The following is a 14,964-nucleotide window of genomic DNA, read 5'->3' as shown; positions in this document are numbered from 1 at the left end:
ACCATGTATATGGGCTTTACAGTGTCCGTCGATGTCGCCAACATCGTCCCCTAATGGTGACCCAATCATAAGCTTTTTAAACAAAAAATAATTTTTTGGGTGCCGCCATTGTGTCAAGTGGCACCAACTTGTATTTTTCAAAATACCCATTAAAAATATATATTCAGGGAGAAAAAAAATATATTTTTTTCATAGGTGTTGTCGATCTATTAGGTGACACTGATCAATAAATTTAAAAAATATTTTTTTTACCGGTGCATCGACGACACCGGTGAGAATTTTCAAAAAAAAAAACAAGTGATATAAAAAAAAGTCGAAAAGAAACAACTAAAATAGAAGAAAAATAGAAAAAAATAAAGGGGAAACTCGTAACCGATGCTTATTTCATAGGTAGTTCTTGTCATTTTGGCTTGCCAGTGTCACCATCAGCGGATAAAATATTATTTCAAAAAAAAAATCTTAGATGAGATAAGAGTGAGAAAAAAAGATATCTGAAAGAAAAATAGAGAGACGAGAGAATGAATGTCAATATGGGAAATGCAAGAGAATAACAACTATATGTACAATAGAAATATGAAAGAGAATTGAATATTTTGTTGAAAATGGAGAATCTAATATAGGAAAGGAAATAGAATAACAAATATAGAAAATAGAGATATGAAAGGAAATTTAATATTTTATGGAAAATAGAGAATCAAATATAGAAAAGGAAAGAGAATAACATATATGGAAAATACATAATCAAATATGAGAAAGGAAATAAAATATCAGATGTGGAAAATAATAAAATATTAAATTCCCTTTCATATCTCTATTTTCTATATTTTTTATTCTCCTCCCTTTCCCATATTTGATTATCTATTTTTTATATACTCTCATTTTCTTTCCCATTTGAATTTCCTTTCTTATTCTCAATTGAAAACTCCAACCATTGTACTCAATTGTCCTTTTTATTTTTTATTTTATTTTATTTTTTTCTTTACCTTTTTTTTTCAATTGAAAACCCTAATCATTGTACTCAATAGCCACCGATGTCACCGTTTACGGTGGCTTTTCGTGTTGATTTCAACATCAAAGAAGATGTTTCCTCTTTCTCATTGGCTTCTACAATTCAGATCTCCCAGTAGTCTGCTCCAATTCTTCTAAACAATGACCAAAGCTTCAAACTATTCTTTCTGCAATATATATTTTTTAAATATTTTTTAAATATTCTTTCTGCAATATATATTTTTTAAATATCACCGGTGTCGACTGACACGACAACGACACCTAAAAAATATTTTTTTTTTAAATTTAACGGGTGTCGTCTGACATTCCGGCGACACCAACAAAATTTTTTTTATTAAATATTTACTGGTGTTGCCTGACATACCGACGACAACCAAATTTTTTTAAAAAATTTCTCCGGTGCCACCTGAAAGACTGATGTACACATTAATTTTTTTCCCTTTCTGAATACCCGTATTTTTAATGAGTATTTTGAAATATAAAGACCGATGCCGCTTGACACAGTGGCGACACCCAAGAAATATATATATATTAAAACTGATGATTGGATCATCATTGGGAGGTGGTACCACTGGTGTGTTAGGCAGCAACGGCAGGCACTGTAAAAAACGAGTTATTTTCGTACATTTGGGTTGGGTCATTTCCATAAATAATTAATTATTTTGAGTCAGCTGAGTAAAAAAGTCAATTACAATATGAAATTTCAAAAAAAAAAAATCAACCATTTCAAACTTCATAGTTGTTCCTTTGATCAATATTATCTTTAGGAGTTAAATCTAAATTCTCTTTAAAAAATACTAACATGTCTTATGATTATAACTAATATTAATTAATAATATGTAAATGTATATAATAAAAGAAAATTTTCCAAGGGACCCAAATTTGAGGTATATTTAGCTTGAATCAATTTCATACTTTAATTTTATTATTCCAATTTGATATATTAATCTTTAATGTTATTGCACGAGAATGATATGACCAATTGTTAATAAAATTAGGGTTAACTCTATTAGATCTCTGTTAATTATGGTCTAGATTTCAAATTAATTTCGAAATTTCAAAACATTCTAATTGAGAAATCAAAATATAAATATGGTATTAGTGAAGTCTTTCCATCAATTTAAAAATTATATGTTAATTCGTTATGGAGCATATTTAAAACAAGCAGATTAAATTTGAAGCCAGAGATGTAGCTAAGGTCATGAGCCTAGTGGTTAAATTGCACAACTTTTAAAAATTTAACTTAATCCATTTTAGCCCTAATTAAATGAAAATTTTGCATTATTGGCTTCTCCCAAAAATGAATAATTTAATTTAATCTATTTTAACATAAAAAAATAAGTCCCCAAATATTTTAATGTTGTTTTGGCCTCGATACACTTCACATTTGTTTTAAACACGTTTGCACTTATCGCATAAACAACTTAGAATTGATGTGTTAAAAGAAAAAGAAATAACACTCTTAAATTTCACTTACACTATTTTTTATACATATGATCAAAAATTTAATTTACACTTAAATTAGATCATGAGTAGACATATAATCAAACGAATATATGTGAAATTAATCATCATAATTATTTTGCTAATTACAATTAAAAAGAGAGACAAAAAAATAAAGCCTAAAATATATACAAACAATCAATAAATCTAAAAAATGTTGGAATTATTTGAGAGCTTTCGTCCCTTCTAGTCATTGGCATAATCGGACCAACGTAGATGACATTTCGCCCTCTTTCTTCACATATTCTATCAAATTTCTCAATCTCACACATACAGCTTCGGGGTGGTTTCCTTTGACATTTTACATCGACACTGAAGGTGACATCTCGATCCCACACAACATTCTCACAATTCAAATTTTTGGAACTTAGTCTCTTATATATAAGATAACGACATCGTAATCAAGACATAAAGAAAACTAAGTGATGTTGAACTTTAAATCTAAATTTATTTAAAGATAAATATTGAAATTCAAATATCATTTTTTTATTTCTTTTCATACGAGTGTAGTGTTATGGTTCGTGATTTTTGTTTTTATATAATATTTAGAACTATTCATAAACTCTTTCTAAGAACAATGTGCTTCAATATACTCGAACCTACTTCCTTCTGCACTTTTAATAATGTCTTTTGCTCTCAAAACTCTTCTTTTTCATCTCCATATTTTTCAACATTTCAGTGATAGAAAAATGCAATGTTCATTCGTTGATCACTGCAGAGGTGCTGCTGCTTTGATCATTGTTGTTGTTGTATCTTGTGAGGCATTCGACCAATGTTTCTCCAAGTACCATATTCTCCCTTTTGATTTCAACTTTTGTTACGGTTTTGACTGTTGTTCATATTTGACAAATTAAACATAAATCATTCTATTTATATTTTATTTTATATATATTTATTTTATTCGTAAACGTGTTAGACAACACTTTAATATATTCGAACTCACGTTCTTTTGCACTGATAACAATATCAATACTAATTGGACTAAGACTCCATTGATAAATATTAAATTTATTTAAATATATGGAAGTAAATTTTGAATGGTAACATAAATTTACCATATGGAAAAGTATGTATAAAATAATTTGTGGGGTTGTGTTTGAAGAATGAAGTCGGCTTTTAACAAAGATTTTTATGTTTATTTTATTTATATGATTTTCCATGTTTATTGCATGGGGGGGCTATGATTAGCTAGAGTCCATGCTACTGACTGTGGACCTTTCCAACCAAGCCATCCCTAACACTCTTTCAGTCTTCTTACCACTAATTGCAATATTATTTTTTCTGAACCATCGATATTCCATCCATTAAATATAGTCTCTTGTTTTTTAAGGGAAAAAAACTAAAAATTGAATTGGATTCGAGACTAAATCTTCCTCTCAAGACCTCGCCACACTCAAAAAACTCAACTAGGCGAAATACACTTTGATTAGTGCTTCCCCCTCTGTATGTACAGTAATAGTAGTACTTGGTTGGTAAGCATCTCAATCTAAGAGAGGAGGGCAGCCTTTTCAGTGCAGTGCTTTCAGGGTTGAATGAGCATCGAAGTCTTTCGAGATTGGGGTTTTCTCGTAGGAAAAAAATGCCATATTGAATTTTTTGACAAAATTAATACAAGAAATTGACTTTAAGACTAAAAATACACATTTTAATATGGAATTATACTTTCATATTATCCTTTCTACTTTCTCTTTTGAATAATAGAAAAACTAAAAATGTGAAATTATATAATAGTTTGTGAATGCAATATAAAATAATTTTATTTTGATAATATTATTAGTAATTTCTAAAAATAGAATCAAATTAAAATTTTATGTATAAAATCAGAGAAAATTAAAATAATAAATGTAATATATAAACAACGCGACTCAAATCTAGACCACACCTGGAGGCCAACACACAAGGTTTATAATCTTTATACCTACAAATTAACCCAACTTTTTATAAGATAATAAAATATTTAAAAATAAAAGAAGGAAATTAGTTGTATGAAAATTCAAACAATTACAAAGACACATTTAAAACTCGTGGCAGAAATAGAGGTCCATAGTCTACTAAACTTCAGGTAATTATAACATTGACCCTATAATTACTTTTGACCACTTCAATTTTCGGACCAACCCTATTGAAGGTTTTGTTTTTGCATCCATATAAAATAAAATAAAATAAAAATTGAATAAAGAAATGTAAAACTACATGATGATCATGAAGCTAGCTAGCTACTAGCGTATTTCATATAAAATTTACAAAAAAGGAAAATGGGAAAAAAGCCTTTGATGGGCAATTTCCTTTGATGGAAATAGTTACTAGTAGTCATTGCTAGCCAAAAAAGATGGGATCCATTCCTTCAATTACACTAAATAGCAAAGGATACATATATTAATGGTAAGGAGAGGTAGCTTGGATTCGATTCTTTCGTTTTTGGAGGAACCGTTGAAGCGATCTCTTCATGCTTGTGGAAAGTCCATTATTCGGACTATTTATCTGAGAGTGTACCGTCGGCGAAGCCGGTCCCGATCCCGACCTCGGAGTCCTTAATCGTTCATCCGTTTCTCGGTTTGCAATCATAAGAATGGCTCTTGCCTGCCCAAATTCCATCCCAGTTCACTCTCAAATCTTTACAACCAATAAATTAAACCCAATATCTATTTTTTATACTCCCAGAGTTTGGGTGAAGCAACTTTGTCGCCATGAAAACACAGTCGCCGCCGCTACTTTAATGAATTTCAAAAAGGTACAACACGCAAAGCATGGAATTCTTTTCAAAATTAAAAACGCTTTGTTTTTTGGATTTATATGTCGAGTATATATAAAGAACAGAAATAAATTTTAAATATTAAATACCTGGATCTCTGTAACATCACAAACACAAACTCTTCCATTGTAGAAAATCGTTAACTGTTGCTGTTGATTTTCTGGGTTTTCACTGCTCTCTTCCACCCTTCAATCATCAACAAAAAAAAAATTCAAAAAATCGTAACATAATTCGCTTCTCCCAATGTATAAACCAACATTTTTATATAAAACAACACATGCAGCACCGAAGAAAGTGAAGTACATACCGGTCGCCGCCGGAATAACTAGAAGGATGGAGACGAAGCTCCAAGTTGCAGTTTCGCCTCATCTTATTTGGGGTTTCCGTAAGGATTTCAAACGAAGAAGAAACGGATGGGAGGGGAATAGTTGAAGGAGCAAAGGCTCTATATATATATATATGAAGTGAGATTGCGTTAGCGGTGGGCACCAACGTTTTCTCAAAATGTTTAAATAAACACAGTAACGCACAACACCGAGATACACATAAATAATTAATTTATAAAATAATAATATAACAGTTAGAAGATCTTTGATTTTAATTTAAGCACGTGGAACATGCATTCTTTTTAATTTTCTTTTTTATTTGGAGTAAAAATGGTATACCCAATTTTTTTATTTGGTTTTTTAATTTTTCGTCTCTTTTAATCCTTAAGCTTGTGCTTTTTATCAAATTATCTTAAAATGAATGAAAATGTTAAGTTTTTAAAACTTTGCTAACGTTGCATACACGTAGATGACATATTAATATTTAATTATTAAAATATTGATGTGTCATCTACGTGGCAATCTACATATATGTCACGTAAGTAAAGTTAATAAATGTTAATTTTTTATCTATTTTAAAATGATTTGATAAAAATACAAATTTTAAAAATTAAAAAAGACGAAAAATTAAATAAAAGACTAAAATAAATTTTTTTAATAAGTTGCAGGGGCGATTATGACTTGTTGATTTGCTTGGGATGTTTGGGCTTTCCAGTTGTGTGTGCCGCCGCTGCTTTTCTAATAATTTCAAGATAATACCAATAATTAAGCTTGATAATAGCGGTTTATGAATGAGATTCTGTCCTCTAACTTCAATTTATTTTAAAATTCACTTAAATTTTTATTTCAATAACACTATTTTTAAAGCTTGAATCTAATATTTTAAATGTAAGTACTTGATATTTATTTATATAATTTTAAAAAAAATAATAATAGAAATAACTATTTCTTTTCAATCATTTTTATTTGTATAATTTATTTTATTATTTTTTTAATGACAGAGAAATGGGTTTGGAGATTTCTTTTTGGAAATTTCTTGATGGTCTTTGTTTTGTATTTTTTTGGTCGTGCTGTACTTGTATTAGTGTTATCTGAACTTTTTATTTTATTATAATTGATTTTGATTTTAAAAATATACCATATCAATTGATTTAGTCATAACTTAGACTCATAAAAAATCTAAATCACCCCTAAAATTTTCATGCTTCTTTAAATTATCGCATGGTTAAAAAATCCATCGACTCTAAATTATTTCAACCATACAATAGTTCAAAAATATATAATTTTTTTGGATGGTTAAATTTTTTATGGGTCGAGTTGAGTTATGGGTAAATTGATTGGGGATGATTTTTTTTTTCTAAATTTTCAGTAACTTAAAAATAAATTGTAATGTAACACGGTCATAATTTGGATTTTTTTACAAAAAAAAAATTGATTACAAAAATGGGTTGTTTTGAATAGTCTCTACTGGTGTATTAGGCGGCACCATCCCACTTTCCCCCCGATCATTAGACAATCAAGAGTTTATTTTTTTTATAATGTTATTATGTCAGGTGACATTAGTATGTATTTTTAAAAAAATATTCGTGAAAATATCGAGAAAATATGAGTATATCTGTGAAAAAACAAAAAAAATTTAAATAATGCAGCCAGTGTGTCAAGTGACACTAATCAAAGTAAAATTTTCTTTTAATTGATGTCGTTGGTGTGAGGCAACACCGATATATATATTTCTTAAAAAAAAGTCGGAAATGAAAAAAGAAAAAGAAAATCGAAAAAAAATTCTAAGATGTTAGGAGTGGAATCCCGTGAAAAGAAATAAAATAAAAAATAGAAGCATTCACCGTGAAAAGAAAAAGAAAGAAAGGAATAAAAGAGAAGAAAGTTTTGGCACCACAACTTTAATCCTGTTTAAGTTGTCAGTCAAATTTTAAACGAGTTAGATTTTAATATGGAAAGTCAAAAAAAAAATAGAAGAATTAAAAGTACGCATCCCAAGATGTAATTTAAAAAAAATAAAATGGTGTTGCCAAGCTGTCAGGAAGTACCCATTAAAAAATATATTTTTTCTTTTTCTTGTTGCCTAATATATTCGTATTTTCTTAAATATTTATCAAAAATACATACTAATATCTTCTGACACATCAAAAATTTTCTTATTATTAAAAAGGCTGATGAGTGGGGGAAAAGTGGAGTGGTGCCACATGTGTGTCAAGTGGCACCAATGAGACTGTTCAAAACAATTCATTTTCGTAAATAATTTTTTCTCTCATCTATTTTCGCAATTAATTATTATTTTTATAAAAAAGTCATAATTTAAATAGATTTTTAATATAAAAAACTAAATTCCAATCGATTTTAGTAGAAGGACTAAAATGAGTTTACATAATTATTTAAATCTTTACCCCAAGAATTATAAATTTCCGTAATCTAATTTTTATTTCTAAAAGTGTATCTAAAATTACCCAAAATTAAAGGTGATTGAAAACTTTTCCGTGAGTGGCAAGTAAGAAAAAGCAAAAAAAAAAAACATGTGATCACATTTAATTCAAACTTATGCAAGGCGTTAGGCTCCCGTATGGGGGCTATCCTTTGTTGTTTTGGCCAAATAAAAATGGAAATCAACTCATCAACATAAACCAATCTCATGATTTTGGACCATATCATTCTTCAACCAAACAATAAACGTGACAATTTAATATCGAATGTGACATCGTTTTGTTACCCACCTATTACCTAATACTTATCCATTTCTAATAAATTATTTAAATTTAATCATTAAATTTTATAGAGTTTTTAATAGTTTAGGTTTATTTAATTTCTTTGTGATTGTATAAAAATTTCAAATTAAATTAATTAAAAATCATGCGCGTGGTAGATATACTCGTATGTATTAATTCATAAATTTAATATATTGTTACGGTAAAACTTTAAGATCTTGTTTAAGTCCCACTCTGTATAAATATATATATGAGTTCTTTTTTAATTTATTTTAGAAATTGAATAATTAATTTTATAGAAATTATAAATATATTTATATGAAAAAAAACTGAATATTTATATCATAAAGTTTAGGAATTTGCAAGGATGGGAGGACCTGCTAATCTTGGTATAAATCTAGGTACCATTTTTCAAACAAAGGTCTCTTTCCTTATCTCAAAGAAAACTAAAAAAAATACATTTAAGTTTCCAATTACCTAATCTCTCACATGTTTGGAAGAAAAAAGAATTTATTTTCACATCACTAAAAGCAAAACCTTTTGGCTTTTTGAAACGAAATCAAGAGGCTTTTGACGATGGTAAGTATTGAATTTAATATAATTATATGAATTCCGTGAATTGACATGGTTGTTAAAGGTGTTTATTGGACTTAAGTCGCGTTAGTCGCTATCTGTAATTCACCAAATAAATAAAAATAAATCCCTTAAATCATGAGAAAAATTTTCAAACCAAACAATGTGTATAATTTTGACATGTTTTTTATCATATGTAGGTTGATGTACACTTATAACCATAAAGTTAAAAAATGAGAGGTTTTGAGATGTCAAAATCAAATAAAATAGGTGTGGATGAACACCCAACTTATTTGCTACAACTAGAAATTTTAAAATAATAATTAAAGAATAATGAAAAAGAAATTCAAGATTAAGAGGAGAACTTGTTGAATGATTTTAAAAGGGGAAATTTTGGGTGTTATTCCTAAATAAAGAAAGAAAGAAAACCCCCATGAGCCTTTCACGTGCACTTGTGGGGCGTGGAATGCACGACGCAATCACATGGGAGAAATATGTTTTTGCTATACTGTTTTTTTTTATAAAATTGATTAAATACAAAAATGGTATGAGGAATAGATTTGTTATGAAAATGAGATATTTTTTTATAGTGTGTCTGGTTGACGCCACTATCATTTTTCTTTTTCAATCGTCATGTACTCATATCGTTTTAACAAGAAATAATTATTGATACGGTTTGACATAGTGGTGGTATCGATATGTATTCTTTAAAAATACTCATTTTTTTAATTGTATACATGATTGTTTAAAAATATGGAAAAATATTTTTTTATTGGTGTCGCATACCGACAACACCGTTTTAATTTTCAAAAAGAAAAGGCCACATGATAAACTCGAGCTTTTCCCTGAAAATTATTAAAAATATTAAAAATACTAGTTTTAAATTGACTTATCAAAAATATTTAGATATTAATTTAATCAAATCTTAAAAGCGACATTGTTGGGAGGGACAGTATTCACGAACTTTAAACATGAATAGTAAACAGAATATGAAAATTAGCAAAAAAATAAAATTAATTATAATTTAATATAAATTAATTATTTAAATCCCCTTGGTAAAAATTCTAGTTTAATAATAATCACCTATTAATTCACAATAGCTTCATAAATACTGCAAAATATTCAATTAGTCCCTCTATTGTAGGGATTGAATCAAATTAGTCTTTCTATTATCAAATGGATCAATTTAATTCCTATGCTATTAAAAAGTATCAAATAAGTCTTAATTATAACAAATTTAATATTTATGTATAAAAAATGTCTTGAAAATGATTTTATTTCTCAATTGGAATTCAATTCCAAACAAAAGATTTCATTTATAGAACTATAAAAATTTTAAAAACATTAACTTTGTTAAATAATAAATGATATCTTTTAAACAATAAATATTAGCTTTTTTTTCAATTCGGCCCTATTTGATTATTTTTATAGTACATAGACTAAATTGGTATATTTAATAGTAGAGGGACTAATTTGATCAAATTCCTATAATAGAGGAGTCTCTTAGATACATTCACCTATATTAAAAGAGTTTGTCAACCATCATCACCGCCATCATGACAACGACAACGACAACGATGATGATGATGTGAGGTCCTTAGTTTTGTTGATTAAAATTATATTATGTGTAAATTATAAATTTAAGATATAAATTCCAATTTTATTATTTTTAATCCGTGTATTTTAAAATTTTTAAATTTCAATTCTAATTAAAAAATAACTATAAAATTGTTTAAGTTAAATTATCTTAATTTACAATAGCTTTATAAAAACAACAAAATATTCAAGTATTAAGGAAAAAAGAGAAAAAAACCATCAAATCCAACTACTAGTTTGCCATCAACGACCACGACCACGACAATGGCGATAATGATAATGATAATAATAATAATGTGAGTCTTCAGTTTTGTTGATTTGAATGATAAAAACATGGGTGAAGTTATTGGTCCTAATTTATGAATTTATATATTTTAAATTTTCATATTAACTAAATAATAATTATTAAATTCGTTAAAGTTAATTTATTTTATTTTCAAAATTCCATAAAAACCTGCAAAACATTTAAGCATAAAGAAATAAAAAAACAAAACAAAAAGCCCATCAAATCAAACTATTAATTAAAGTCCTCAAGAAATTTGTCCATAAAAACCACGACCACGATGACAATAATGAGAATGATACTAATAATAATAAGAGTTGTTTAGTTTTGTTGATTGAAGTCTAATTTTTTTTTTTGTTATTGCGTCTTTGAATTTTAATTTAAGTATTTTTTAAAATTTAAAATTTCGATCTTACCCAAACAATAACTTTAATGAAGTTAGCTTATTTTATTTCCAAAATCCCATAAAACATTCAAGCATAGAGAGAAAAAAAACAAACAAACCATCAAATCAAACTCTTAGTTGGAATCAAAATGTCATATTTTTTTAATATTCCAGGAGTTTGTCCATAATAACCACGACGATGACGATGACGACGACAATGAGAATGATAAAGATAATAATAATATGAGGTCTTTAGTTTTGTTGATTAGAATGATAAAAACATGGGTATTTTTTTGTTAATTGATTCTTATATTATGTGTAAATTATAAAATTAGTCTTTGATTTAGTTTAAATTTTAGAATTTCAATTAGGATCAAACAATAACTATATTAAATTAATTTATCTTATATCCAAAGTTCCATACAAACCGCAAAATATTCCTACTATTTTTATGGGACTTTAATTTAATATTCTTAATTTGTACATTTTCAAATTTTAAAATTCATTAAGATAACTTATGGTTTGCTATAATGTTGAAGTGGATATTTTTTTTAACCCTTTTTTAATTTATTTTACTAGAAAATATTTCAAAATTGGAACATGAAAGCAAAAGGTAATTATAATTTCCAATAAAAAATACAAAATTGGAACATGAAAGCAGAAAACACAAAAGAAGAAAGAAATAAGAAAAACAAGTTCCACTATTAAGAATTAGTAATAAAGAAAGGAAAAGTCAAAGATTCGGAAATAAAATATTGTAAGGCAGAGAAAAGAAGTTGAAGTTAGCTGGTTTCAATGGCAGCCATAAACCAAACCCCCTAACCCAACCAGTCACCCCCACCTCGTCCCTTCAATCTGCAAGACAAGTTAATAGTTTTGAAAGAAACCAGCTTTGTTGGTAATTGAAATTAGGCAGGCTTCCAATTTATCCCTTCACAGGCAAAAAATAAAAAAAAACAAGTTAGGCTCTCAACTTGTTTGTTTGCACAAATCATGTAACCCATAACGTTTATGTTATGCTCAAAACGGGAATAACATAATATATTCCAAAATTTGCATCACAAAAACATGTTTGTAAAGTAAGAATTCCATGGGGAAAGATGAACAGTCAGAACATATACCAGATAAGCCCGCCTAATTCATCCTGTTAGAGTTGTGTGACCAAAATCTTAAGAGATTTTTTGCAAGTCAAGTTAAACAAAATATATATTCTTTCTATAAAATTTAGTATTTATTAACATAATATATTTGACTTTGATTAGAATTAGGTTTTTTTAACCTATAAATAGATGTAGTCGAAACTCCTCTTAAAATCATTCAAATTCGATATAGTGAATTTTCTTCTCCTCTGCCCGTAGTTTCTTCCCGAAAAGATTTTCACGTAAAAATCTGTGTTCTTTATTTTTATTTCTTTTTTCTTTGCGATATATTGTCATTACCGACATTCTATTTTTACACCACAAGAATGTGCCATTGTCATGCCTAGATTTGGGTGCTGCAAATGAATGACTAACATGTTGATGAAGCTAGTTATCTGCCTTTAGGTTAAAGTTGTCTTTAGGCAATTGAGAAAAGCTCCCTAGGTGAATGTGATGCTCAATCAACCCAAGTTTTAAATTATCTTCATTTTAATGGGGGAAACATATATTTAAATAAATTAGGTAGTGGGGCAAATGTTGAAAGTCAGGTTTGGTTTTGATAATTAATACATTCATACCCACTGCAGCATCACAACAGCCCAACCTAAAACTAGCTGGTGACTTAGAATTTATTAAATTGATTATCGAATATGTTTTTTTTGAAAATTAATTTATTTTATTTTATGATATTGAAATTAATTAAATTGATTGAAAGATAAATTTACGTTTTTCTATGTAATTTTTATGTGACATAATGAACGATAAATTAATATATATATTATTTCAATGGTTGATTAAATGGATCCATTCAAGCACAAATGCCGAAACTGATTAAACAAAAAAAAATTGTTCATATTAAATCCAAAGGACATGCATGGTATTGTCGGGTGTTCCTTTTGAACAATTTTTGTTCTCCTTAAATCTCTCAAACATTCTACTTGAAAATTTTTGAAGCTAATCTAAAAATGCTATCAATATCATGCAGCTAATACATGACTAAAATGAAAATAAAAACTAAAAATGACATCAACATGGAAGGAATGTATCAATATTTAAAATATTTAAATAATAAATGTATTAAAACTTAGAAATAATTTAAATACGATTTTAATACCATAAAATAGAATTATAATATCTCATCAAACTTCACCATCTTTAGAGTATTAATTATAAATTGATAGATTTAATACCTGTCGGTGTATTGACAAAGTGGATTATATTCCTCGTACTCCAACTTAATGATATATCTTTAGAAAATTAATATCTATCAAAACAAAATAACTTTTCATGGGAAAAGGAACTTTAGTGGTTCAACTTTTCAAACCAAATTTTTGTTCTGTTCGCAGCCATAGTGTCGACATTTGGGTTGCTTGTTGGTATTTTTCTTTTACTTTTAATGTTAATTCACATTATCATGCTCTTTATCTACACTTTCTAGTTTTTGTTTCTCCATTCAGTTTTCTCTAAAAGTTGTGGTGGTTCTAGTTTTAATTTCTAGTCATGTTTTAATGTGTAAATATATGAGATTTTCCAATTTAAGGGTGTTGCCAAATCTATTGAGAAATATTCTCAATGGGTCTTATCATGATAGATTACGTAAAATTAGAATTTGATATGGATAATAAGAAAAATAATAGGGTTATCTAGACTTAGCCTTTTGTGCATTGTTGATGCGATGGGTTTCTTGGCAATGGTTTATTAGTTTATCAAAGTTCATCGTTAAGTTGGTTTGATAACGGTAGGGTTAAGATGCAATTTTCAACTGTTTGATCTAGGTGATGCATCTCTAGATTTTTTTCTAAATTTTTCCTGTGTTGCAGTTATTGTCCATTTATTTTTTTCTTCTTTTAAGATTATTCTACATACATATCATTTATGCATTAGTTTATAGTATCTTATTTATCATTTGTACTATATGTTATGTAAGGGCAAAGCTAGAAATTTTGTTTAGGGGGCTGAGATAAAATTATAAAATTTTGGAAGAGCGAAAACTAAAAAAAAAAAGGTTAAGCAACTTAAATTAAGTTAATAATTTTGCATAAGACCAAAAATGTAATTATTTCATTTAATGAAAAGCCTAAAAAAGCTTAAATTTAAGGTTTTAATTTTTGGGAAGGCCTAAAAGTCATTTCTCCCATATAGTCGAGGGAGGCCAAGGTCACTACTTACCCTTTTGACGCACCCCTAATTCTATACATTTGTATTCTTATGGTTCATCGTTGCTATTAATGGTAATATTTTGATTAAAATGATAAAAAAACAATAATTTAAGAAAAAAAATGAGTTATTTAAAATGCGAAATGGATCTTGATCTTGAGCCCAAATCAATTCGTTTCTGCATTACCATGGTGGTGAAAACTAATCCATTCGTCAATTATAGTTTCTTATTGAATTAGGGTTATTGGTTTTTTTTGGGTAAATAGGGCTATTGACTTTTAAGTCAATGCAGTTTAATTGTTGGTCAGTGGGAGCCTGAATTTATTGAGAGGACGGAATTGAATTATATATTTTTACGATAGTAAAAATATAATTTTATCATTTTAATAATCTATATCTTTATAATTTTTAAAGGGTTAAATTAAATTTTATTATTTCGAGAAGGAAAAAATATAATTTTACTATTACTAATTTAAAATTTTATAAATTATAAAGAACTAAAATTAAAAGTTTACCATTCTA

General features: G+C 27.7%; 1 protein-coding gene across 1 annotated transcript; it reads right to left on the bottom strand.

Moving 5' to 3' along the window:
- Positions 1–4,661: 4,661 nt before the first annotated feature.
- Positions 4,662–5,777, bottom strand: LOC107914925 (protein TIFY 5A). Its single transcript, XM_016843991.2, has 3 exons — positions 5,571–5,777; positions 5,353–5,449; positions 4,662–5,091 (listed from the first exon to the last, which is right to left on the bottom strand). The coding sequence occupies exons 1-3, from the start codon at positions 5,630–5,632 to the stop codon at positions 4,888–4,890; spliced, it is 363 nt and encodes a 120-aa protein (XP_016699480.1). The 5' UTR covers positions 5,633–5,777; the 3' UTR covers positions 4,662–4,887.
- Positions 5,778–14,964: the final 9,187 nt, after the last annotated feature.

Source organism: Gossypium hirsutum, chromosome D10, assembly GCF_007990345.1.
Source record: "Gossypium hirsutum isolate 1008001.06 chromosome D10, Gossypium_hirsutum_v2.1, whole genome shotgun sequence".
In the NCBI taxonomy this organism is placed as follows: Eukaryota; Viridiplantae; Streptophyta; class Magnoliopsida; order Malvales; family Malvaceae; genus Gossypium; species Gossypium hirsutum.
This window is presented reverse-complemented; position numbering and strand designations above follow the sequence as displayed.

Coding starts and splice junctions, on each gene's coding strand:
- LOC107914925 (XM_016843991.2), bottom strand. CDS start 5,632: ATGAGGCGAAACTGCAACTTGGAGCTTCGTCTCCATCCTTCTAGTTAT. Junction 5,450..5,570: donor AGTTATTCCGGCGGCGACCG/GTATGTACTTCA, acceptor TGATGATTGAAG/GGTGGAAGAGAGCAGTGAAA. Junction 5,092..5,352: donor GTGATGTTACAGAGATCCAG/GTATTTAATATT, acceptor GAATTTGGGCAG/GCAAGAGCCATTCTTATGAT.